Source organism: Vitis riparia, chromosome 4 (genome assembly GCF_004353265.1).
Source record: "Vitis riparia cultivar Riparia Gloire de Montpellier isolate 1030 chromosome 4, EGFV_Vit.rip_1.0, whole genome shotgun sequence".
In the NCBI taxonomy this organism is placed as follows: Eukaryota; Viridiplantae; Streptophyta; class Magnoliopsida; order Vitales; family Vitaceae; genus Vitis; species Vitis riparia.
The window spans coordinates 9803586-9829981 of NC_048434.1; the positions used below are offsets into that span (position 1 = coordinate 9803586).

Here is a 26396-nt window from a genome sequence, read left to right on the forward strand (position 1 = left end):
TAGATTAGTTAGGTACTTGCAAAAACTTCCAAAGCTTTTCTAGATTCTAGCAATGGAAGCAAGATAAACTTCTAAAACTTTTTAGAGATTTGGAAATCGAGTTTGGTGTACTTACCTATGATGTGAATGTTTCTAGATCAATTCATTTCAATGAAGATGTGTATCAAATCCACGGTAGTCATTGTAGATCTCGTAAACCCCAATGACTCATTGAGAAATCTTTTTGAGGATGAAGGCTAAAGTGCTCTTTTTTTGGAACATACAAGAGAAAGTGAATGGAAGAAACTTGAAGCCCTAACTCTTAAAAGGGTATTTATAGGCTTCCTACTTAAGTGACTTGAGTCCATCTTAAAAAAAAAGTTATAATTGATTAATTAGTCTAATTGGATTCCAATTAATTAATTACTTTAATCTAAATAGTTAGTTTATTAACCCATGTGCAACCTTATGTATTTACCAAAACATCTTTATGTATTTACCAAAACACCCTTATGCACATAAGTAAACTAAGAACCAATCAAACCCTCATTAATCATGCTATCAAGGAATATGAGCTAAAGGAGGGACCATCGAAACTCATAGGACAATACTAGCTCTCTCATAATCTAATTTTGAAATAAACTATCACTATAAAAAGTCAACTACCTTTCAGTATCCTATGTAATTACAACAAGATACAAGGTGCTTAGGTTCATGACCTATTATCTATTTATGCAATCTCTCCGTGAACTATCGTTTGTAATTTAATAAGGTAAATTATATCAACCTCACAAGACTACCTCTACCATCCTTGAATTACGGACCCTCTATCATGCAATCAACTAACATATTTTAACTTATAAAAAACTTATGTCAAGTTCTGTTTGAGGAACTATTATGATTATAGTTTATTTGAACATACTTGCTTAAAATCATCTAAGGGGACATACAGTCTCAAAGTCTATGAGATGATATGGTGTCTTTATTAAGACTATATATTACTGCCGACTTTCATCAATAGTGACCCAATCCACAAAGATTATACGATCACCTTAAAATCTCACTTATAAGTCAAAGATATTGCAAAATTTGGCACAAATTCAATATTTTCTCACGGTTAAGACACTATATAGTATAACAGGTTGGTGAAGTAATAACTACTTGATAATCTTACGTCATAACTCATTATAGGTCATTTCTAATATGTAATTGTACACATTAGTGCACTCACCATGAGAATCTCATCTCGATGGCTAAGACCAGTCATATTTTCAATTGGGAAGTAGTATATTACAATCTCAAATAAATTGTCCAAGTCTGAAACCAGTTGTGAGCTAATCATATACTTATAAGGAACTTATGACTTTGATATTTTATTTATCTCTTGATACACAAAAGTCATGTGTAATGCAAAAAATATCGAGTCAAAAATGTCATAAGGTATAATGCATAAAATATGATAAAAAAAGTGAAATTAAAATATATTAAATAAATAATAAATCCAGATTTATTACATCATACTATGCTTTTAAGAGTTTTATTGTAACACCTAGTGTATATTATGCTTCTTCATTGGACCATATAAGCATAGCTTTCACGGGAACTAAGGAGTTTTCTACTTCTTTTACAATTTTAAAGTATTCACTATAAATTACATTGATTGAGTTATTGGTATCGAATCTTATATTCTTTTCATGACATATGATATTATCTTTAGCACAAGGACCAAGGTGTTATATGGGATGTTGACATTCTTTGGATTGCCATTTGAAAAGTTCACTTTTCTTTTTATTAAAGAATTATCTGCACGCGTTGAGACCTTGGGTATACTTATGATCTAATTGATATGTTGCCAATAGTTTTTGGTTCAACAATCAATCTTGCTAGATCCCTATTGCTCGGGGTCTAAAGCATTTATCACATAAAGTGGTTGGTATGGTCTTTCTTGAGTTTAGGTAATAGCATCAATGACGTTCAGTTTAAGAGCTTGACTAGACTTCATGATCTGTTTTAAATATCCTTTCTAAATGAGTTCTTCATAGTAGATTTTGAGGGCCTTCCATTTGTTAATAAATGTCCATGGTCTTAATGATATTGGCAATGTTTGTTTTTATCCATCCGATTGACTGCTAATCCTCTAAGCCTTGGCCACCTAAAATGTGGATTGTCTTTAAGCTTTTGCATGATAATTCTTCAAGGCAGCTTGCACTTCTTGTTCCTTTAAGGCTTCTTGTCTCTTTATTGAGCCAACTCATTCTCCTCTTTTTCGCATTTAGACTAGGCTTGATTGAGATCGTATATGACCATGATCTCTGTTTTAGCATTAATTTTTCCTAGGTCTTATAGCATACCTATTTTCTTTACAAAGCTTCCATGATCCTTGTTTTTGTAGGAGGAAGATAGTTTATTGAGGGTCGCCTGATGTTGATTCACAAGATGTCTTTTCCAAATTAATTATAAAAAAATAAGGGAAGAAATCATTTTCCCTCCATTTATGTCAAAAAAGGTAGGGTCAAAGCATTAAATACCGAGAATCCTAGGGGCCTTAAACCGATGGTCGACTGCCCACAGGCGCACATTATACCAAGTTTCAGTTAAAACAAACCAAGGGCTTGGCACACAGCTGTGCTCTTTCTGTGTCTTGTCTCTCACCAAAAGTGCGGGAGCCAGAGATGGCGAAGTCCAAGAAAAAAGATGTCGACTTGCCGGCACCGGACCACCTCCGCTGCAACCGCAACGACGGCAAAGGGTGGCGCTGCCGGGATTACAAACTTAAAGACCATAACCTCTGTCAATACCACCACGACAGCGCAATTTCTCGGTCCCAAAAATCCAAGCCTGACCGCAAACCCAAAACCAAACCCCAACCCAAACCCAAACCCAAATCCGAAGCCGAACCCAAACCCCAAATGGAACCGGAATCCAAACCCGACGCCAAGCTTAAAATTTCCAGAAGCAAGAGAGCCCCAGGACGGAGTGGCGCGAAAAGCAGCGACGCCGCTCGAGGCAGCGAGGTCGGTCAAGGCAGAGAGGTCGCTCGAGGTGGCGACGGCGGTCGCCGCAACCCCAGTCGCGGCAAATTTCTGAGAAGGCTTCTAGATTCGGATACAGATCAGGAATGGAGAGGAAACGGCTCCAATGCGAAGAAGAGAAATGTGAGGGAATGCCGAAACCTAGCGAGTGAATTTGTTTGGTTTCCTTCCTAATTTTGTGTGTGTTTTGGCAGCAGGCACAGGAAGATGAGTGTCGGTGTTGTCACCAGTGCCAGAAGAGTGACAGGGAGGTGGTGCGGTGCCGGAAGTGTCAAAGAAAGCGGTTTTGTCACCCTTGCATCGAAAGATGGTAACAACATTTTGAACGATGATGAGTTTGTTCTTTGATTGATAAAGCTTAGTTTACACATAAACATTTAAAGCCGAATGGGAGTGAAATTTGAAAAATGAACGTGCTCCTCATTATTTGCTCTGTTATTGCATTTGTGCCATTGAGTACAGGTACCCCCGTATATCGAAGGAAGCAATTGCAGAGGCTTGCCCATTTTGTCGTGGGAATTGCAATTGCAAAGCTTGTTTGGATAGGGTAGGTTTTGGGTGCAATTCCATTTGTTATATGGCCACTAGCTTCCTCTGTTCTCTACATGATACTTGGGGGTTTTCATCATTCTTTTTAGGACACTAAGACTTTGGAACCAGAGATGAGTAAGGATGATAAGATAAAACACTCCAAGTATCTGGTGAAAGTGCTTCTTCCATTTCTGGAACAATTTGATCATGAACAAGAGATGGAAAGAGAAATTGAGGCTAAGATTCAAGGTATCACTTCCACATTATTTGCTGTAAATGACTACTCTTGTTTTGATACGCACGGTACTGCCAGTTGGTGATATGATTCTGTGGTCCATTTCACTGGGCCACGCTCCATTTGGATCTCAGAAGTTGGAACTGCTGTAGGAAGTAAAAAAAACTTTTGAGCAAATTTCAACTTTTCTTGGTTGGGTGGGATGACATGACACTTACCCAAAAAAAGAAAAAGAAAAAAAAAATAGTAAAAACTATTTGGCAACTTTTATACAGTATACTTTTAAACTCTTTATTCTTTTTTTTTTTTTTTTTGAAAATGAATAAAGTTGGAGGAAGAGTTGAGAAGAATTTATTGAGTTAAAACCTTATTTTCCTTTCCTTTTTCATTTTCCTTATCATTTCTCTCATACTTTATGAGATCAAAGTGTAACTTTAATGTATCGTTTGAATAAACTTCTTGTTTTCTATGCCTAGAAACAAAAAAGATAGTAACTCCTATATAAAATGTAAGAACTCTTTGAAACTTTTCTTAAAACCATATTGACTTTTAAAAATTTTGAAAGTAATTTTAAGTTCATAAGGTAAGTTCATACTTTTTATATAAGTGTTACTATATCTTGATTAGAAGTTACTACTATTTTCTACTTTTAAAAAATAGAAAACAAGAAGTTTGTCCAAATGAGCACCAAGTTATCAAGGACAAAAAGGTGCTCAGATATAAAAATAAAAAAGTGGGTTTTTCAATCATTGAAAGATGTTCATGACAGAAGAAAGTCCATAAAATATTAGGATGAACGGTAACTCAAAGGATGGAGAAGATGCCTTTGGATTGATGTGAATGTGATTGCACAATTATTGTGGCTTGTTGTTTTTAATGACTCAAGAGGTAAGCCTACAGGCTGGGAATGGAGGTGGATGCCCAAGGGCACCCTTATAAGATGCACTAGCATGTGCAGCCAGAAAATAGAAAAAGTTCCTTTATTTTTATATTTATCTATCCAAAATAATGGTTATTTGTGCAGGGCTATCTCTACCAGAGATACAGGTGCAACAGGCAGTTCTTCGTGAAGATGAGCGTGTATACTGGTAGGGTTCTTTTCTAAAATGATTCCTAATTCCTTGGGTTCGATTCCTTAATCACGTCAAAGAGTTGATGAGATTACATGATTTATGGCAGCAACAACTGCAGAACCTCTATAGTTGATTTCCATAGGAACTGCCCAAATTGTTCATATGATCTCTGCCTCACTTGTTGCCGGGAAATTCGTAATGGATCATTGCAAGGTGGTATCGATGAAATTGTCATGCAATATTTTGACAGGGGGAAGGCTTACTTGCATGGAGGAAAACCTCACATGCCTTCAGTTCAGAAAGGAGAGTCAAATTTTTGTGTTAGTTCCAGCACTAAAGATCCTGGAAGTACAATATGTGAATGGAAAGTGAAAGAAAATGGTGACATCCCTTGCGCACCAAAGGAAATGGGTGGCTGTGGACATGGCCGTTTAGACCTTAAGTGTATGTTTTCTGAAACTTGGGTTTCAGAACTAAAGGAGAAAGCAGAAGGGTTAGTCAAAACCCACAAACTCACTGATGTGCTGGGAATTCCTGCACGTAGCTGCTCTTGTTTTAAATTGAATAGCGAGATTGATTTTGATAACAAGAAGTTGCGGAAAGCTGCTGCTAGAGAAGATTCCTTTGATAACTATCTGTACTGTCCATCAGAAAGTGACATCCTTCAAGGGGATCTGGTTCACTTCCAGAGTCATTGGATGAAGGGGGAGCCAGTTATTGTGAGTGATGTTCTTGAATTCACATCTGGCTTGAGCTGGGAGCCCATGGTTATGTGGCGTGCATTTCGTAAAGTAAGTTACACCAAATCCTCGCAGTTGGCAGAGAAGGCAATTGATTGCCTTGATTGGTGTGAGGTAATTCTTGTAATTAATCACTTCTTTAGATTGTTGTGATAGCTGTTGCTTTTGTTATAATTACAGAAAGTTTATCCTTTGGTTGTAGTTATGCGCTTAATTTTTCTATTGTCAGAGTTCTTGATTTTACCTCATCTTAAATCCTAGTTAATAGGAGTACAAATGAAATTGACTCTCTTAAAATTATTCTAGAAAACTTATATTTTTGATTTGAGATCTTATTCCAATTCTAGTAGAAAGGTTATGCCTTAAACCCAAGGTTTGGAATTAAGGGCCTCATATCAAATACCTTATGTATTATGGAAGGGGCACAACACGGATATGCTGACAAGATAAATCCTGAAAAAGTAGAATGCAGGACAATAAAGACACGATTATATCAGTGTGTTTGTACATATGCAGTTATATTATATACGATCAATCCATAAGATTGGTCATTCTACCTTAATTTCTATGGTAAAGAATAGTATCATTAGGATATTGCTGGGATACAATGAGCGAGAGAGCGAGAGAGCGGGCCGGTGTGAGAGAGGGTGAAAGCGATGGGAGGGAGCGAGGCGAGAGGCGCGTTGCAGAAGGAGTAGAGGGAGACTTAAGGGCTGATGCAGAAGGTGATGACTTCGTGGGGGTTAGGAGCAGGGCTAAGAAGGGAAGCTTTGGTGTGGAGTCGAAACGGTTTGATGTAGAGGTAAAGGAAAAGAAAGGCAAGGTGCAAGCCCTGATTGTAGAAAGGAAAGGGGGAGTCTCCTCGTGGATCAGGATGGGACCGAACAGCATTGGGCGTTTTATCGAAGGTCTGGAGGCCTGTATTGAGAAAGCAGGAAACGGATTTTGGGAGAAGAGGTGGAAGGACAGTGGAAGGTCCTTCCTTATGGTGCGCGACCTAAATAAGGGAGGGCTATTCATTCGATTAGGGGTTACAGAGGTGGAAAGCAAAAGGTTCAGCATCTTTATCCCGAAGGGTAACGGGGACAAGGATGGCTGGGTACTAATGGTAGAGATGCTGCGTCGTCTGGGGTGTAACGTCGGAGATGAGAGCTCTCAGAAAAAGGGTGCGGCATTCATAAGGGCACCAATGGAGAAATCCTATGTGGAAGCCGTGATGCAACCAAAGGAGATGAAGACTGTAGCGGCAAGGGCGGATCTTCGGCAGAGGGGAATGAGCCGAGTCATGGGGAAATTGGCCCACTGCCTGGTAGGGAGTTGGGACCCTAGCTCAGGGGATGAGGTCGACTTGAGAGGTTGGGGGATGAAACTGGCGAAGTTTTGGAGACTGAAGGGTAATTTAGGAATTGCGAAATTGGAAAGGGGTAAAGTCCTCTTAGAGTTTGAGGTCCGGGACGAAGCAGAGAAAGCCCTAAGATTTGGGGGTTTCTCATGCGAGGGATCCCTTCTCAGCCTGGAAATCTAGAGGCCTGAGAGTGGGTGTACGCCGGAAGGGGAACAGAGGTGCGAGGCTTGGGTGCATGTACTGGGGCTGCCAGTCTCACTTTGGGAACGCGATACCCTGAAGAGAATAGGGGATGCATGTGGGGGATTCCTAGATATCGACCCACAGACGGAGTCGCTGGAAGACATGCAGTGGGCAAGGATTTTGGTAAAGCTCAACAAGGAGAGGCCCCCCAACGTCGTGGAAGTGCGGACCGAGGAAGTCTGCTACGAGCTTACACTTTGGTGGGAACTCAGACCCACTGTGAGGACGACAAGGGAAGGAAAGGGCAAAGGTCTCCTTGCTGCAGAAGGCGAGGACGGGGGTGAAGTCCCTGCACGCGCGGGGGGGCGCGTGAGGGGGTTGGTAGGTGGCCCAAGTCTCGAGGTCAGGCTGCAGAGTGACGATGGGACGAGGGGGCAGACCTCGGGGTCGGGTTCGGAGGCGGTTCTGGATTCGGGCTCGAAGGAGGATGGGCTCCATGAAGCGGGTGGGCTGGCGTTGCAGAGGGCTCTTGGGCCATTTAAAGACTCTGGGCCCTCCTTCCCTAGTGCGCCTGGGCCGCCCGTTCTTGGGCAGTCTTCTGACGCTGGGCGGGCTCCGAGTTTGTTTAGAGGGGTTGGGCTGGGTATTCGAAGCCCAGATGTGTCTCTGGCTTCTAAGGCGGATGAAGCCCAGTTGAGGGGGGTCCGTCCTTATATAGGGGCTGGTCCAAACTCTGTGGGAGGCCCTGATCAGTCTTGGTCATTAGTGATGAAGGGATTGGGGAGGCCAGTGGCTGAGGAGAACAGAGCGGAGGGGAATTCGAAGATGGCTGATGCTCTTCTGGAAGAGGCTTCGAGGTACGGGAATGCCCCTAATTTCTTTGGGCCATTAGTGTGTGTTTCTCCTTCTCCCCCTTCTTCTTTTTCTGGTCGGACTCCAATGGGGGAGTATTACGACCGTTCTGGGGTGGCTATGGATGTTCCTCAGTGGGAACATACGGACCGGAGGGTGATTGAAAGAACGCCTGCAGCTCTGAAGAATGTGGAGTGCTGGCAAATTTTGGAAAATAATAATGGCGAGATGGAATCCAGTGGGAAGGATCTCTGTCCGGTAGGTGTGATGGCGCCAGAAAGTAGAGATTGGAGGATGGACAACTGGGAGGAGAGTGAGCTGGCAAGATTCAGTCAGTTTCTGGGGTTCTCTACAGTGGGTTTAGAGAAGGACATCATGGACTTTATGGTCAAAATAAGAAGAAGAAGGGAAAAAGTGCACAGCAAGTCTTTCTTAGAAAACTCGAAATTTGAGAGGGAATTGAAGAGGCTTGAATGCTCTATCAATTACGATGGGGGAAGGAAGCAGATAGGAATTGGTCAAGGAAGAGGGGGTCAGTCTCCAATTGTATCATGAAGATAAAACTGGTAAGTTGGAATGTTCGGGGAGCTAATGATAGCTCTAAAAGGAAAGTGATCAAGGCGTTGATTAGGAGTCAAAGGGCGGACTTAGTTTGCATTCAGGAGACGAAAATTCAGACTATGACTGAGGGGGTGGTGAGGAGTTTGGGTTCTGGGAGGTTCATTGATTGGGGGGGCTATGGGAGCTCAAGGCTCAGCGGGTGGTATTTTGGTTTGCTGGGATAAGAGATCCTTGGAGCTGCTGGAGATGGAGATGGGCAATTTTTCTATATCATGTAGATTGAAAAATGTTGAAGATGGAAGGGTTTGGATTTTTACGGGAGTTTATGGGCCGTGTAATAGGAAGGAGAGGGAGGAGATGTGGGAGGAGCTAGGTGCGATTAGGGGAATTTGGGAAGACCTAGGGTGCTTAGGAGGGGACTTTAATGTCACCTTATCCCAAAGAGATAGGAGCAGGCAGGGGAGCCTTAATGGAGCAATGCGTAGGTTTGCTCAGGTGGTGGATGACCTTGCCCTCATTGACCTCCCCTTGCAGGGGGGTGTGTACTCTTGGAGTGGAGGTAGGGGTAATCAGAATTGGGCAAGGCTGGATCGTTTCCTGGTGTCTCAGGGGTGGCTAGATACCTTCAGGGGGGTTGTTCAGTGTAGGCTCCCTAGGCCTACCTCTGACCATTTCCCTATTCTGTTGAAGGGGGGCGGGATGAGTCGGGGTCCTTCCCCGTTCAGGTTTGAAAATATGTGGCTCAAGGTGGAAGGGTTTAAGGAGCTTCTTCGCGACTGGTGGCAAGGTGGGGAAAGAGTAGAAAGAGTAGGAAGGGCTAGTCTTAGATTGGCTGCTAAAATGAAGGAGATGAAGGAGAAAATTAAAGTGTGGAACAGGGAAGTTTTTGGCAGAGTGGAAGTGAACAAAAGCTCTGCCCTCCGGCAAATTGAGTTTTGGGACAGGGTGGAAAGCGACAGGAACCTCTCAGATAGGGAAATGGACCTGAAAAATGAAGCTAAAGAGAATTTTAAGAAGTGGGTCCTATTGGAGGAAACCCATTGGAGGCAAGCGTCTAGGGAGCTATGGCTTAGAGAAGGGGATAAGAACACTGGGTTTTTCCACAAGATGGCTAGTGCCCACTGGAGAAACAATTTTTTGGACAGAATTAAAATTAATGGGGTGGAATTGGTGGAGGAGCAGGAGGTAAGGGAGGGGATTGTCAAGGCCTTTCAGCACCAGTTAAGGGAAGATCCAGGGTGGAGAGCTGACATAGAGGGGCTGCCTCTTAATAGGCTTGACCTCAGTGAAGCTGAAGCTTTGGAGGTCCCCTTTACTGAAGAAGAAATCTTTTCTACCCTGATGGATATGAACGGTGATAAGGCCCCAGGCCCGGATGGGTTCACTGTGGCCTTTTGGCAAGCGTGTTGGGAGTTTGCTAAGGAGGAGATAGTAGAGCTGTTCAAGGAGCTCTACGATCAGAAGTCCTTTGCCAAAAGTTTGAACGCCACGTTTCTGGTCATCATTCCAAAAAAAGGAGGTGCTGAGGACCTTGGGGAGTTCCGGCCTATCAGTTTGCTTGGGGGGCTGTACAAGCTTATGGCCAAGGTTTTGGCCAATAGGCTGAAACTGGTGCTAGATAAGGTGGTCTCGGCTGATCAAAACGCGTTTGTAAGGGGAAGACAAATTCTGGACGCCTCTCTCATAGCCAATGAGGTGGTTGACTATTGGCAGAAGAGGAATGTTAAGGGGATGGTGTGTAAGTTGGATATTGAGAAAGCCTACGATAGCATCAGCTGGAGCTTCCTTATGAGGGTCTTGAAAAAGATGGGCTTTGGGTCGCGCTGGAAGGAGTGGATGTGGTGGTGCTTTTCAACGGCAAAATTTTCCGTCCTTATCAACGGGGTCCCTGAAGGCTTCTTCGCTAGTTCTAAGGGTCTGCAGCAAGGAGACCCAATTTCTCCCTACCTCTTTATTTTGGGCATGGAAGTGCTGAGTGCACTTATTAGGCGGGCAGTGCAGGGGAACTTTATCTGTGGGTGTAGGCTGAGAGGTAGGGGAGAAGAGGAGATTATGGTGTCACATCTGCTCTTTGCAGACGACACTATTATCTTCTGTGAGGCCAATAAGGACCAATTAACGCATCTTGGATGGATTTTGGCGTGGTTCGAAGCGGCCTCTGGGCTTAGGATCAATTTGGCCAAGAGCGAGCTGATACCAGTAGGGGAGATTGAAAATATGGAGGAAATGGCGGTGGAGTTAGGTTGCAAAGTTGGCAGCTTCCCGGTCAAATACTTGGGGCTGCCCCTTGGGGCCCGGCACAAAGCCTTGTCCACGTGGGATGGGGTGGAGGAAAGAATCAGAAGAAGACTTGCCCGGTGGAAGAGACAATATCTGTCTAAAGGTGGGAGAATCACCCTGATCAAGAGTACCCTTGCAAGCATTCCTATTTATCAAATGTCCATCTTTAGAATGCCTAAGTCAGTGGCTAAAAGGCTTGAGAAAATTCAAAGAGATTTTTTGTGGGGAGGGGGAAATTCGGGGGGAAAGATTCATTTAATAAATTGGAAGGTGGTGTGTACTCAAAAGGAGAAGGGGGCCTTGGTATTAGAAGGTTGGGGCTTTTGAACAGGGCCTTATTGGGCAAGTGGGTGTGGAGATTTGCCGTTGAGAAGGATGTATTGTGGAAGAAGGTAATCGGGGTGAAGCATGGGATGGAGGGGTGTGGCTGGATTTCTAAGGAAGCCCGGGGGCCCTTTGGAGTGGGAGTTTGGAAGGAGATCTTAAAGGAGAAGAGCTGGTGCTGGAATAACATGAAGTTCAAGGTGGGAAGGGGGAACAAGATCAGGTTCTGGACTGATCATTGGTGCGGCACTGGCGCGCTGTCCAATGCATTCCCCCTGATTTTTGATTTGGCAGTGGGCAGTAATGAGCTGGTGCATGATGTGTGGGACCCAAGGCTGGGCCAAGGAGGATGGAATATCAGGCTGATTAGAGATTCTAACGACTGGGAGCTGGTGCTTATTGAAGACTTGCTCCTTTTGCTAAGGGACATCAGAGTAAGTCTAGAGGAGGACTGTGTGCTATGGAAAGGTGGGGTTTCTGCCAGTTTTAGGATTCGGGAAGCTTACAATCTGCTGGCAGCCCCTAGTTCTTGCGTTTTTCCGGGAAAAAATGTTTGGGTGGATAAGGTCCCAACCAAAGTGGCTTTCTTCGCTTGGGAGGCTACTTGGGAAAAAATTCTTACTTTGGATAGGCTGCAAAGGCGTGGGTGGTAGCTTCCAAATTGTTGTTTTTTGTGTGGGTGTGAAGAGGAAAATGTAAATCACATTCTTTTACACTGTACAGTGGCTAGGACCCTTTGGGATATCGTCTTTGCCCTATTTGGGGTTCAGTGGGTGTTTCCAGAGAAGGTTAGAGAGGCGTTGTTCTGTTGGCGGGGTTCCTTTGTGGGCAAAAAGAGGAAGAAGATTTGGAAGACCATTCCGTTATGTATATTTTGGACGGTTTGGAAAGAAAGAAATAGGCTAGCCTTTAGAGGGGGTTTCTTGGCCATTCAGACTCTCAAGAGGTCTTTTGTAAGTAGTCTGTGGAGTTGGGCTAAGTTGTATAGGGGAGAGGAGTCCTCTTCGCTTATAGGCTTCTTGGAGTGGGTTGCGACCCCTTAAGGGCTGGTGAGGTGTTTTTGTTTTTTTGGCTTTTTGGCCTTGTGGTTGCTTTGTATACTTCCTGTATACGGTACGGCCTTTTGGCCTTCTTTAATATATTTTCTGCTGTTGCCTATCAAAAAAAAAAAAAATTTCTATGGTAAAGAAACATAGTCACATCCTAATTTGTACATTGAGTATCTGTATAGGAGTACGGAGGAAAAAGAATATTTTAAAATTTTGGACTTTTTTGAGAAGGGTTTGACACATGCGTTAAACAAAACACGAATCAAAGCTTGTGGTCCCAAATAAATGGGATAATTCTAGGCTAAATTCGTGTAAGGTGCTGACATGCATTGCGACTCTTCTTTAGAATTGCTTACGCTTTGAGACAAATACTCAAACTCATTTCCAATCCCAATCCCATGAATTAGTGTCACACTGTCAGTTCAAAGAGACTGAAGATGTGAGCTTTCTTTGTTGATTCTCCTGCAATGATGTTTCACTTGTGTAAGATTGAGAGTGCTCTCCTCATTGATGGTGCTTGTATTTGTCTCAAGGGAAGGCATCATAATGCCAATTTAGTCGCATGTGAATTTTTTTGGGCAAGGTTATTGACAATTTAGGTATTTCAAGCTTGGACACGAGTGGAGAAAAATTGTTGACATTGATTAGACATCATTGAGTCTTGACTTGCACGAAACAAGAACTAAGGTTGAGTTGTTTGGGGGGCAAGAGGCTGCCATGGTGGCTCATTCATTTGATGGAAAAATATGCCCTCTGCTGTTCATTTTGCAGTGGGAACTTGGGTCAGATATCTCTTAAACTTCCTCATTAGTCGACTTAATATATTTATGAGCTCAATTTATGTCAATAGAGAACACACAAGGAAAGGATGGAAACTGTTGATGAGAGTGAAGGGGGTTTGCATACGGATAGGAGCAAATTGAGGAGGTTCATAGTTCAAACTCAAATGAATTCATTGATTTGGGTGCAGACAAATTAAGGAAAATGAGCTCAATAGCACAAAACACCTTTTTAGCCACTTTGGGTCCAAATGGTTTAGAACCGTGAGATATTGTGTTGGACTCCATTCCTTAATATATACTCAAAACCCCGAATTTCCCTTTATTTAAGATAATTTTATACTAAAATATGTCTTCTTTTGAATCAAAATTTTTATTATTAGTTCTTTTTATTTTTAATCGATTTATATTAGAATTGAAAATTTATTTTAGAATAATATCTTTTTCTTTTAGTTATTTAATATAATAAAGTTAGAATTCTAAATAAATTCTATTTGATTCATTTATAAGAATTAATTTTTTATTAAAGGGTTAATGAAAAAAAATTAAAAATTACTATTATATTTCCTTAAATAATTTTCATAAAAAATAAAAATGATGATAAAAAATAGTCATTACATTTTTGTAGGATAAAAATGGCAATATTTGCATATCATTTTTATAATTCTAACCATAACATACGAAATTATATTGTTAAATGACAGATTTGACCACTTCATTTAAGAAATATACTTTTATCTCCATGAGGTATTGTATACTCATAGAATGTCTTAAGATAAATATAAGGTTAAATTTGTAAATGAGAATCATTTTCAGTATTCGCTTGTTTTCATTATCAAACAGTCAAATTGAATTCAATACTTAAACTTAAGATAATACCAAATACTTTTCACTTCTACTAGTTCAACCTTATAATTTCAGTATTTATAATTCAGCATGAAGGTTTTTTGGTACATAATTTTCAGCTTTATCAAATACCACCTATGTTTGTTCTTCTAAGGAATATTGAGGTAGGAAATTCTAACACCAACAGTTCTTTCTCTCCACTTTATCTTGCTTGGTGACATTGAAATGTAAAGAAATAATCAAGTTTTATCCTTGAAGGCTATTAAGGTAGGACCTTCAAATACTTGGTAGTTATTACTTCTTCCTCTTTTATGTTGCTCTATCTTTAATTTGTCTGGGATTAGTGGTTACTGTCATATGCTTGTCACTTGTGTTTACAGTAACGTGTTCTTGTTGTTTGGTGATGTTAACATGATATTTTGCCTTGTGCAAATGCAGGTTGAGATAAATATTCACCAATTTTTCAAAGGTTACTCTGAGGGCCGTGCACATAGGAACTTGTGGCCTGAGATGCTCAAACTCAAAGATTGGCCCCCATCTAATTTGTTTCAGGAGCGGCTACCACGCCATGGTGCAGAGTTTATAAGTTCTTTGCCCTATTTGGAATACACACATCCTCGCTCAGGCCTTCTTAATCTTGCTGCAAAGTTGCCACAAAAGTCTCTGAAGCCTGACTTGGGGCCTAAAACATATATAGCATATGGCGTTGCTGAAGAGCTTGGCCGTGGAGATTCTGTAACCAAGCTTCATTGTGACATGTCTGATGCGGTATGCTATATCTAATTGAATTATTTGTAGTTTTACTTGTTTTATGTTCCTTAAACCATAAAGTAGAGCTGTTTTTCAAAACACATCCTTGGGATTTCCTAGTGCTTAGTACACTTTAGTCTCTGTCACAGATGTCTCTAGGAATTACAAAATCATCTCAGATGCCTCTTAACGATAGGTCAAAATATAGTCTTTAACAGTAGGTTAGAAGATGCCTTTTAACAATAAACCAAAAGATACATTTTAAAGTAACTTATATAGATTAAAAACCCTATTTAAGAGAGCTTCCTAAATGCTAAAAGTTGCTTTTGAATCCAAAAGCAACTTAAAGATTTTTGGATAAAGCTCCTAAATGTGGGTCTCCACATAACTTGTCACATCTTGGATTTTAGTCTCATTAATTAACACTCAAAATAAGAAATTAGTGCTCCCAAAACTTGAGAAATAAAGAAAAATGATGGGTTTCTGGTAGATTTTTGGGCTTAATACGGATGTGGAGACTTGTTATAAAGAAGTATGTATCCTGTGATAATCCTTTTAAACAGCTAATCGGCAAAGCGTACATTTGATAGATTGGGAACTTGTACAATAATATTTGGTACATTACAAAACCCCATGATTCATTACGTGTAATCCATACTACAAAAGTACAAAAACAAATATAAGTTACATCATTTCTTCAAAATGATTTAGTCTTCCTACAATACATAGACAAAAGACTCAACATGAACGAAACAACATCCAATCAACAACACATGCCAAGCTCAGGCATTAACCCCAACAAGTGTCTTTTGACCTACATCTTAATAGTGGAAGGGATAAGGTGAGTTCATTTAGTGTCCGCTTGCAAGAGCAACTGATGTAGGAGAGAGAAAGGTCTAGAGAGAGAGTGAGCGAGAGCGATGGAGAAAAGCGATGGTTTAAGGGCACGAACGGGGACGCAGCAAGCTTTGTCCAGTCAGGGGCTCGGAAAAGTAGTTTTGGGGTGGAGTTGAAGACTTTGAGGTCGAGACAGAAAAGAAGAAGGGCAAGATGCAAATCTCCATTGTGGAAAGAAAGAGAGGAGTCTCTTCATGGATTAAGCTGGGGCCGGCGAGCTTAGGGCCGCTCCTGGAAGGTCTGGTTTTCTGCACCAAGGACACGAGAACTGGACATTGGGATAAACTTTGGCAAGAGAATGGGAGGACCTTCTCGTTGGTGCGCGGCGAAAACAAGGGGGGATGCTTCCTCTGTTTGGGTGTTGTCGATCGGGAAAAGAAAAGATTTAGTATCTTTGTACCCAAAGGCAGAGGAGCAAAAGGGGGTTGGGCTCTTCTGTTGGAGGCGTTATGAGAGGTGGATGTTGCTTCCAAAAGGCAAGTGAGACAGAAGGATAAGGAAAAGCCATGGAAACCCTTGTTGGGAAAATCCTTCGCGGAGGTGGTTAAGCAGCCTTGCAGCAATGGAGAAGTGGTGGTTAGGGTGAAAGTCGACAACAAGGTCTTAAGCCAAAACTTGAAGAAGCTAGCCCATTGTCTTGTTGGTTGTTGGGACCCCAAGCTAGGAAGGGGGGACGACTTGAGAAGTTGGGGGACCCAAATGGCAAAGTTGTGGGGGCTGAAGGGCAACTTAGGATTGGCTAAATTGGAAAGTGGCAAGGTGTTATTGGAATTTGAGGTGATGGCAGAAGCTAAGAAAGCCTTAAAAGCTAGGGAAGTCTCGGTCGGAGGTTTCTTCATGCGTTTGGAGAAGTGGGGCCAAATGACGGGATGTCTGATGGAGGGAGAGAGAGAGAGAGAGGCCTAGGTGAGAATAGCAGGATTACCCATCTCTTTATGGGATCGGGCCATCCTGAGAAGGATAGGGGAGGGTGTGGGGGGTTTTTGGACATCGATGCTAAAACGGAGAAGATGGAGGAGTTGTAGTGGGCCAGGATCCTGGTGAAGATTAATGGAGAGAAAATCCCTAATACGGTGGAAATTTGGGTCGAAAACATGCGCTATTCCTTAGCTTTGTGGTGGGAGACTAGGCCGACGCTAAGATCGCTGCCGACTGAAGAAAGGGGGAAACCCTTCGAAGCAGTAGGAGAGGTCGAGGGTGAGGTTCTGCCACGTGAGGGCAAGCGCGTGATGGAGGATGAAGGTGGTCCAAGGCTCGAGGACCAAATGCAGTCTGCCGATGGGACGCGGGGGCAGACAAGCGGGTCGGGGCGCCCCTTGGACTGTTCTCGGGGGCTTGTTGGGTCGGCTTTTGGGCCCCAGGGAGTTGTGAGAGCGCTGGGCGGGCCCATCAAACTGGGCCTCTTGGAGGAGCCTTGAAGCTCCATGCTGGGCTTTGGGGCTGAGGGTTTAGACCCATCCCCCTCTCGTAAGGCTGAGTTCTCCCTTGGGCCAAAGGAGGTGGAGGATCCTAGACGGGCCATGGCCTAGAAGACTATCGTGGGTTTTAGGCTGGCTAGTTTAGACGATGGTCAAAGCCCACCCCAGTTTGTGGAGTCCAAAGACCACTTTGGTGAGGCCCAAAACTAAAAAAGATCTAGCCCAAGTCCTTCGAGGAGTCCATTCTCTGAAACTCCCTTGTTTTGGGAGAAAGATGGCCAGCGCAGGCTTTGTGAGGCAGAGCTCCTCTCCAAAGAGAGATCGAAGACTGATCTCGCCCTTTTGAGGAAGCGTTGACGTACGAGAGTGATTCTTTTCAGTTTGGGTGTTTGGTTTCTGGGCCCTATTCTTCTCCTTCTTCTTTTTCCGGTCGGACTCCATTGGGGGAGTATTGCGTCCTTTCTGGGGATGGAAAGGAGCGAGATGAGGGAGAAAACCCTTAAGGAACTGCAAGCCATTCCAAAAAGCCTAAAAGCGAAAAGGACTCCTCTCTCATATACACCCTAGCCCAACTCCACAAATTACATACAAAAGAATTTTAAAAGATACTTAAATTAAAATACTTAAAATCTTAATTAACTTTAATTTATAATAAAACATGATTATAATTAATTAAATTTAGTTTCCAAACAAACTTTACCATTTATTTGCTTCTAAAGATTATTTGGAATCCAAATGTACCAAAATCACCAACCTTGTCTTCTTCCTCACCTTGATTCCTTCACTCTCTCTCTAACTTCTCTCTAGACCCACCATTTTTCTGCAGAGATTAGGGCTGCAAATGAAGACTAACAACCCTTTAATAAGGTCTAGAAGCAAGCACAAGGCGGCAAGCTCTAAGGCTGCCACAAACCAAAATTTTCCAAATTGCACTTCAGTCCCCCTACTAGTAGCTTTTTATGCTTTTACACCTATGTTGCCCCTCAAGTCGTCTTAATTAAAATGAACTCCTATGGAGCTAATACACATGCTTAAGTTGTTAATTAATCATAATTAACCTTAATCAAAGTTTAGCTCATAATTAAACATAATTAGCTTTAAAGTAGTTTTAGCCTCTAATTAAACATGTTTAAGGTTAGGTACTAAGATAGTTAAGGTTTTTTATTTTTATTTTTTATTTTTAAATTATGATTATTAGATTACTACTAGGTATTACATAACTCAACTTGATTTCTTTGTGTTTGAATAGCAAGAAGAATCCTGTTACTGAAACACATTGTGGGAAGCATATTTGAATTAATTGAAAATTTTGAAAATGTCAAAGCTACTTTTATCTTGCATAAAAGCAGTTTTAAAACACAGTTTCCGGACCGAAAATCAAAATGACACTAATTTCTGCTTCTACTTCTACAAGTCCACAACAGAAGTAATAACTATGTTAAATTGGCACTAAATGTCTTGAGGCACAAGTTTTCTGAATAGTTGGAGATAGTCTTTTCCAACACTTTTTTCATTTTGTGAAACCCTATTTTTTTTTTTTTGATAGGTGAACACACAAAATGAAATATATTAGAAAATGGGCACCTTAAGGCTGACCCAAAAGCATATAGGGGGTATACAAGAGGCACCAAAAGGCACAAACAAAAAAAGAGGGAATACAAAAATCACCATCCCTCACCTAGCACCTAGCCAATAAAAAAAACTGAATAAAGGAAGAGGACCTTCATTTACAACTGACTTAGTCTACATTCAAAGATTACATACAAAAGAATTTTTCAACTTATGAATCGAAAGCTCCTCATTATCAAATGCAATCCTATTTCTTTCCTTCCAAACCGCCCAAAAAGACACAAAGGGGCTGCCTTCATACCTTTCTACGTTTCTTGCCCATGTTAAAGCTGTGCCATCCAAGAAGGGTATCTCTAACCGAAAGAGGAAGGGCCCAAGTAAGGCCAAAAAGAGCAAACAATAACTCTCATAAAACTCTTGCCCTGGTGCAATGAATAAGAATATGATCAATAGACTCTTCTTCCCACAACAAAGGAAACATCTATTAGCTAGAATCCGTCCCCTCTTTTTAAGTTGATCCAAACTTAGCACCTTACCCCAAGAGGCTCCCCAAGCAAAAAAACCCACTTTGGTAGGAACACATGGACTCCAAATAATGCTATTAGGGAACTGAACAACTCTTCTTGAATCTAGAGCACTATAAAGAGATTTGACTGAGAAAATCCCATCCTTAGTCTCTTTCCACAACATTCTATCTTCCAAAAGAGGATTGAGTCTCCTTCCCCGGATTGTCAAAAGTAATCTCTCCACCTCCTCCACCTCCTAGTCATTGAAGGGCTTAGAGAACCTAGGGCTCCAAACCCCTTCCTCTCCCGAAGGATCCCACAACTCCACTAACCAAGCTTCTTTATAAGACGCAAATGCATACAAAGAGGGAATAGAGTTACATAGAGCGAAGTTCCCACACAGAAAAAACAATTTTGTTTTGCAAAAGAGAGCCTTCCTTCCTTATTTCCTTCCAAAAGCCTACTCCGAATCCCTCCCTAACTTCTCTAGTATACCAACCTCCTTCTTCCTCCCCAAACTTCCTACTAATGACATGCCTTCAAAGAGTCTCCCTTTCATTCGCAAAGTGCTAGTTCCACTTACATAAAAGGCCCCTATTCAGAGTAGAAAGACGTCTAACTCCCAAACCACTCTTCCTTTTGTCCAAACAAACGGTATCCCACATCACTAGATGAGGCTTCCTCTCCAAAGCTCCCCCTCCCCACAAAAAATCCCTTTGAATTTTTTCCAATCTTAAACTAACCACTCTTGACATTCGTAGTAAAGACATCAAATATATGGGCATACTTGACAATGTGCTACGAATTTGAGTGATTCTCCCTCCTTTGGAGATAAATTGCCTTTTCCACATGACAAGCCTTTTCTGAAATCTCTCTTCCACCCCATCCCAAATGGCCACGGACTTGTGATTCGCACCCAAAGGGAGCCCCAAGTAAGAAGTTAACAGCCTTCCCACTTTACAACCAACCTCAAGAGCCAAAACCTCCAGATTCTCTACTCTCCCAATCGACAAAATTTCACTTTTATCCAAATTGATTCTCAAACCTGATATGACTTCAAACCACATCAACAACCAGCTTAAGTAAGCCATTTGATCTTGGGAAGCTTCACAAAAAACTAAAGTATTGTCAGCGAACAACAAATGAGAGACCAAAACCCCATCACCACTTCTTCCTTTTATCCTACAGCCTGAAAGATACCCTCCCTCACTGCTCTAAGGATGAGCCTACTAAGGGCCTCCATCCCGATCACAAAGAGGTAGGGAGAAAGTGGATCCCCCTGACACAACCCCCTTGAACTGTTGAAGAAACCCGTCGGGGTGCCATTGATCAAGACATAAAACGTTGTTGTGGAAATGCATCAGGAAATCCAACCAGTCCACTTCTCCCCAAAACCCATACTTTGCATCACAAACAACAAAAAATTCCAGTTTAAGTGATCGTATGCCTTCTCTATATCTAGCTTGCACAACACCCCACTCTTATTCTGCTTCAACAAAGAGTCTATTACCTCATTGGCAATTAGGGCAGCATCAAGAATTTGTCTTTCTTCAATGAATGCGTTTTGAGCTGAAGACACCACCTTTCCCACTACCTTCTTAAGCTTGTTAGCTAACACTTTTGCCAACAATTTATACAATCCTCCCACCAAACTAATCGGTCTAAAATCTCTAAGGTCCCCCGTGCCCCTTTTTTTTGGGATTAGGACCAGGAAAGTGGAATTCAGACTTCTTACAAATCTGCCATGCTCGTGGAACTCTTTCAAAAAACCCATAACCTCTTCTTTCACAAATTCCAAGCAAAACTGCTAGAAGCTTTGAGAGAAGCCATCTGGACCAGGAGCCTTGTCCCCGTTCAGTTTTGAGAGAGCGGATAAAACCTCTTCCTCTGTAAATACCTCCTCCAATCTAGTTGCTTCCTCAACATCAATTCTATTAAAGTCCAAACCTTCCATAGTTGGGTGCCAAGCACTAGGATCTGTCAGAAGGTTCTTGAAAGCTCTAACCACACCCCCCTTAATTTCTTGCTCTTCTGTTAACTAGGTTCCATTTATTTTAATCTTAGACAAACAATTTCTCCTTCTATGGGAATTGGCCATCCTATGAAAGAAGCCTGTATTTCTGTCACCCTTCCTCAACCACACTTCCCTTGATTTTTGTTTCCAAGAAATCTCCTCCATAAGAACCCATTTCTCAAAATCCCCCTTTGCTTCCTTTCTAGCTTCCAGCTCCTCCATTGATAAAAAACGCAACTTCTCCTGAGAATCCCAGAAATCCACTTTGTCCAAGGCCAATCTCTTATTTACTCCCACCTTCCCAAAAACATCCTTGTTCTAAGTTTTTAAGATAGCCTTCAAAGCCTTTAATTTCTCTGCAAGGATGAACCTAAAGGATCCGTTGAAACTTAAACCTTGCCACCACCCCTTCAACAGATCCTTAAAACCTTCCTCCTTTAGCCACATGTTTTCGAACCGGAAAGGGACAAGCCCCCTCCTCACTCCTCCCCCAGTCAATAGGATGGGAAAGTGATCAAACACTGGCCTAGGAAGAGTACACTGCACCACCCCATTAAAATGACCTTCCTAGTCCTTTGACACCAAAAATCGATCCAGTCTTGACATGACTTGGCTGTTCAACCCTTCACTCCAGGTAAACGGGCCCCCCTGAAGAGGGAGATCCCTCAAGTCCAGATCATCGATCACCTCCGAGAATCTTCTCATTGAAGGAGACACCCTCCCTCCTCTTCTACGCTCATTAGGAAATCTGATCATATTGAAATCTCCTCCAATACACCAAGGGTCATTCCAAAGCCCGCGGATGGCCCCTAACTCTTCCCAAAAAAATTCTCTATATCTTTTCATAATGGGACCATACACTCTTGAAAAAATCCATCCGAAACCATCTTCACAATTCTTGAACCGACAGGAAATGGAGAAAAGGCCCACCTCCATCCCTACCAGCTCTAACACTCTGTTATCCCAGAAAACTACCAACCCTCTAGCTGCACCCCTAGCATTCAAGGCTCCCCACTCTAAAAATCTCCCCATTCCTAGGCTTCGCACCACCCCTAAAGACAGCTCTGTCATTTTAGTCTCTTGCAGACAGACCAAATCCACTTTTTGAGGACTTATTAAGGCTTTAATTATTTTCCTCTTATTTCTGTCATTTACCCCTCGAACATTCCAAGATAAAATCTTAATCTTCATTTAAAACACAAAGCTCTATCCCCTCCTCTTCTGTCCGAATCTTTCTTTCTGCTCACTCCATTATAATTAATCGAACATTCTAACTTTTTACTTCCTGATCAAACTTAGTCAATCCTAGAGTTCCCCTCTTCTTGCCTTGATCTCTTCTGCTTTTCAATCTTAGAAGCAATTTTAGGATTTCCCCTTCAACACCTTCTGTCGTGAACCCCAAAGATTTACTGAACTTTACCAGGCTACTTTCATCCCAACTACTGCCAGGAACCTCCCTTTCCTATAGTGCCTCAACAACCTCAGGCTTATCACCCAAAGACTTTCCCCCCTCTGTGTCCATCACCCATGGACTACCATCAGTCAACACAACGCACAATGGAGCTTGAAACCCGACTCCTTCAACATTGTCCACCCCTTTCGATCCAGAAACACCCCCCACCACATAGCCCGATCACACCTAGATGGAGTAGAAGAGAATATGTCCCGATCCCCCCCAAAGATAGCGGGAAAGGAATCATACCTGGATGCCTCGGCCGCCAACACTTCAACATTCACTGAGAAAACCTCTGAACCCTTCAAATCACCGCAACCATCACCTATCAATGAAACCACCGCAACCATCACCTATCAATTTAAACACCTCGCGGCTCCATAAGTGAAAAGGAAGACCCACCACTCTCACCCAAGCCTCGTTAGCATTGGCTCCATTACAAAAACACCCCACCTCCGGGTGCCATTTTTCCAAAAATAAGACATTGTCTTTAACCCTTCTCTTCCCTCTTGCAAGAACACGCTCGGCCTCACTTAACAACTCAAACTCAAAGAGCAAAAGGCCTCTTCCTAACACAACTATGTTCAACCTTCCTTTTAGGAGCCAAGTGTGAAAAGCCCAATTTTTCAGAAAATCCAACTCAGGGAAAGGAATCGAAACATTTTCCCATCTACCCACTATATAGCTATCCAACTGCTCTAGTCTTCCAAGCATCACCCTCCTTCCCAACTCCAACCAGACCTTATCTCCTAACCTACCTGTTTTCGATTTTGCTACATCCGCATATGTCCTTGGTTCAAGCTCCTTTTCCTTCTTAAGCACCTCAATGGAAAGAGGGTCCTTTAAACCTCCAAGGGGAACTACCCCAACCTCTCTCAACTTCTCTGCCAAAACATTCCACCCACCAGACAACCCCTTCCCTTCTGGAAAAATTAAGCAAAAGCGTTTTGCCTCTAGATCACGAATAGAGCAAAGGAGAAATCTTCCTGCCTCATTTGAACGACGCTCCAACCTGTACTTCCTTCCCTCCTCCTCCCAGACGAGGGACCAGCTTCTATCATATCTACCTCTACAGCAAGTCTCAACTCCAGCCAACAAACTGCTAAGGCTTAGATCCCCAAATCTGATCCAAGAGGTTATTCCTCCGCATCTCTCCCAAATGCACCCTCTCAACTTACCTCCTGCATCATCAATCAAAAGTTCAAAAGATTTGGACTCCACAGCAAACCATCTTCTTCCACCCCTTGGAACTTCCTTCATTGTGTGTGACCATTAAGAGAGGCAAAGATTTATTCTTGGTCTCTTCCAAGTCTTCTTTTGGTTATGCTCTTTCTGGTAAAACAAGATCCTAATTACCAGGTTTCTCGACAACTAAGCATCAAAGCAAATCACCCAAGCGAAAAAACTGCATAATTATTCTCTTTGTGAGAGGAAGTGGAAGCAAGAAGTAAACCCTATGGTTCAGTAGAAAACGATGAATTGATTGATGTGCCAGCTGGGATGGCTGATCAGTTTTAGGTTGTTGCCTGCACTCAAAATGTTCAAAATCTGTTAAAAAATAAGCTAAGTTTGTTCTGCATTTTGATTGCCTGAAAGCTTTCTGATTGTTAGAAAGATGTGTAGTGTGATTATATGCTGCTATACTTCAACGTAGAAGAGATTTGAGGCCTCTAAAAGCCCTTTTGAGTGAAGCTTAGAACTTGCAAGAAAAAGTTTAAAATTTACCTTTTTGATTATATTTAACAAAAACCTCTTTTTCGCATAGATCTTTTCAAAAAGTACCTCAGTAGAAGCTAAAGCTATCTAAATGGGTCTTAAGATGGAAGCTTGAGAGTTTATTGTGCATTATAGGCTTCTGCTCCATAAAGTTATTTTCTTATTATAAGTTTTTTTATTTTAAGAAGGCGTTGTCTCCCAGGATCAATACATTCCAGTGGCTAGGATTTTAGGCACAGAACTGATAAGTATTTCAGTATTTGTGTTTGCAATCATTTTTTTTTCCAATTGATTCTAAATAGAAGATGAATCCTTTCTTTCAACCATAAAGTTGTTTTCTAGGGTTTGTGTCCTTGATTCTTTCTTACTTTTTCTTTCTTTATTTTGATGTTGTGGTTGGATGGGATAGGGCTAGTTAATGTGTGAAGTGTTAAGTTCATATTTTATTACTCCTCTCCAATTTTGGGCTTTCAGGTTGGTACCAGAGCTGGTTGTTTAGGATTTGTTTGGTTTGTCAACATGCCGTCTCGATGAAAAAGATGCTTCTTATTTGATCCACTTCTTGACAACCAAATTGAGATTGATAAGCTAATAAGAGAAGTTAAGATTTGAGCAATGGCTAGGGTAACTTGAAAATCCTATTCACAAAGATTTAGTTTTGGATTGGATGCTTTCTTTGATGAGTCCATTCCATAATCGATTTGAAGCATATTTAATATCCTAACATCAGCTTGAGGGGAGTGTTGGATATTGCATGCTTAATTTTTTTAATAGGAATATTTAGTGATCTTCTTAATCTCATAGAGAAAGAAATGCAAGGGGCTGTTTGAATGGTGAAGAAGAAGAATGGCTGGAAGAGGGGGACGGTGCTGGTTTGCTGTGGACTCAAAATCCTTCGATATTTCTGTAGAGGTGGCTGGGGGGAAACTGAAAGGCGTGATTGTGGATGAGGGTAGAGGCCTTTCAGCTTGGATTAGATCCGGGGATTTGAGCCTTTGTCTTTTGTTGGAAGGGGTGGAAGCTTGCTGTAAAGATGAAGCTTTGGAGAGATGGAGTAAAGGGTGGGAGGAGGGAGGAAGGAGGTTCAAGCTGGAAAGCCATTCAAACGGGGCAGGGGAGTTTTGGTTTTGTTTCGTTGTGGCTGAAGAGGGGAATAGATTCGCTTTGATCTTTTGTGAAGGTAGGGGTCTCCATGGGGGGTGGGTTGTGTTGGCAGAGAAGCTTCAGTCTCTAGGATTCATCCCCTTAGTCAAGACCAGGGAAGTGGCCTCCCTTGCTAAGGTGAGGAGCAAACCAAGGGTGGTGAAGGATTTTGGGTCCTTTGCAGAGTTGGTTAGGAAGGATTCGGGAGTGGTGGGAGATGCTCTTTGGCTTCAAATTGGGGAAAGAGAGGTGCTTCATAGGGAGGAGTTTTTGACTTGGTGCTTGGTTGGGTGGTTTGGGGAAGGGTTAGACACATCTCTTTCTTTGTCCTCAGTGAAAAATTGTGTGACCAATCTTTGGTCATTGAAAATGGCTGTGAAGGTTTCAACTTTTGGGGGAGCTTTGTTGTTATTTGAATTTGAGGATAAATCTAAGGCAGAGAGGGTTCTTGTTAGAGGTTCTAGAAGGATTAAGGACAACCTTTTGCATTTGGCAAGATGGACCCTCGAGGCTGGCCGTTTGCTTAAGAGTGGTGTTGTCAAGGAGGTTTGGGTGAGGGTGTTACGCCTTCCTCTGCATCTGTGGATTCAAGAGGTTTTAAAGAAAATAAGGGACTATTGTGGTGGGTTTGTTGCCATGGACGATGACACGACCTTTTTATCTATTCTGCTATGGGCAAGGATCCTGGTTAAATCCGAAGGGAGAGTTTTGCCTGGTTTGCTGCAAGTGGTTGTTGGCAGCTTCAGCTTTTCCATTCAGTTATGGTGGGAAGTTTCTCCTTGGTTTTCGCTTGTGATGCTGAGAAACAACAAGACCAGCGAGTTGCAGGAAAACAGTGGTGCGGCGGAAGGCTCATGCACCAACAAAGGGGCGGGGAAGGAGTTACATCACTCGCTGTCTTCGGATGTGATTGTTTCATGTTTGCATAGGAAAGAAGTGGCAAGCGAGGCAGTGTTAGTCAGCATTGCGATTTCTGCAGAAGAGGGGGATTATCTAGGTGGCGACGGAAGGAGTACAACTGGAGAAGACAAAGGCTGTCGGGTTGAGCCATGTTTTAAGGATGGCTTAGTTGGGTTTGGGTTTGGGTCTTTGAAACTGTGCTGTCAAGGGTTGGAGGAGGC

At 42.2% G+C, this 26396-nt stretch overlaps 1 protein-coding gene across 1 annotated transcript in view; it reads left to right on the top strand.

Moving 5' to 3' along the window:
* Positions 1-2562: 2562 nt before the first annotated feature.
* LOC117913221 (lysine-specific demethylase JMJ25-like) overlaps positions 2563-26396 on the top strand; it is a 76844-nt gene continuing 53010 nt past the window's right edge. The window contains exons 1-7 of the mRNA XM_034828183.1: positions 2563-3134; positions 3206-3321; positions 3474-3558; positions 3650-3791; positions 4802-4865; positions 4957-5704; positions 14248-14577. Of these exons, the coding sequence (XP_034684074.1) occupies positions 2652-3134; positions 3206-3321; positions 3474-3558; positions 3650-3791; positions 4802-4865; positions 4957-5704; positions 14248-14577 (1968 nt within the window). The 5' untranslated portion in view covers positions 2563-2651. The remainder of the gene's footprint in view (positions 3135-3205; positions 3322-3473; positions 3559-3649; positions 3792-4801; positions 4866-4956; positions 5705-14247; positions 14578-26396) is intronic.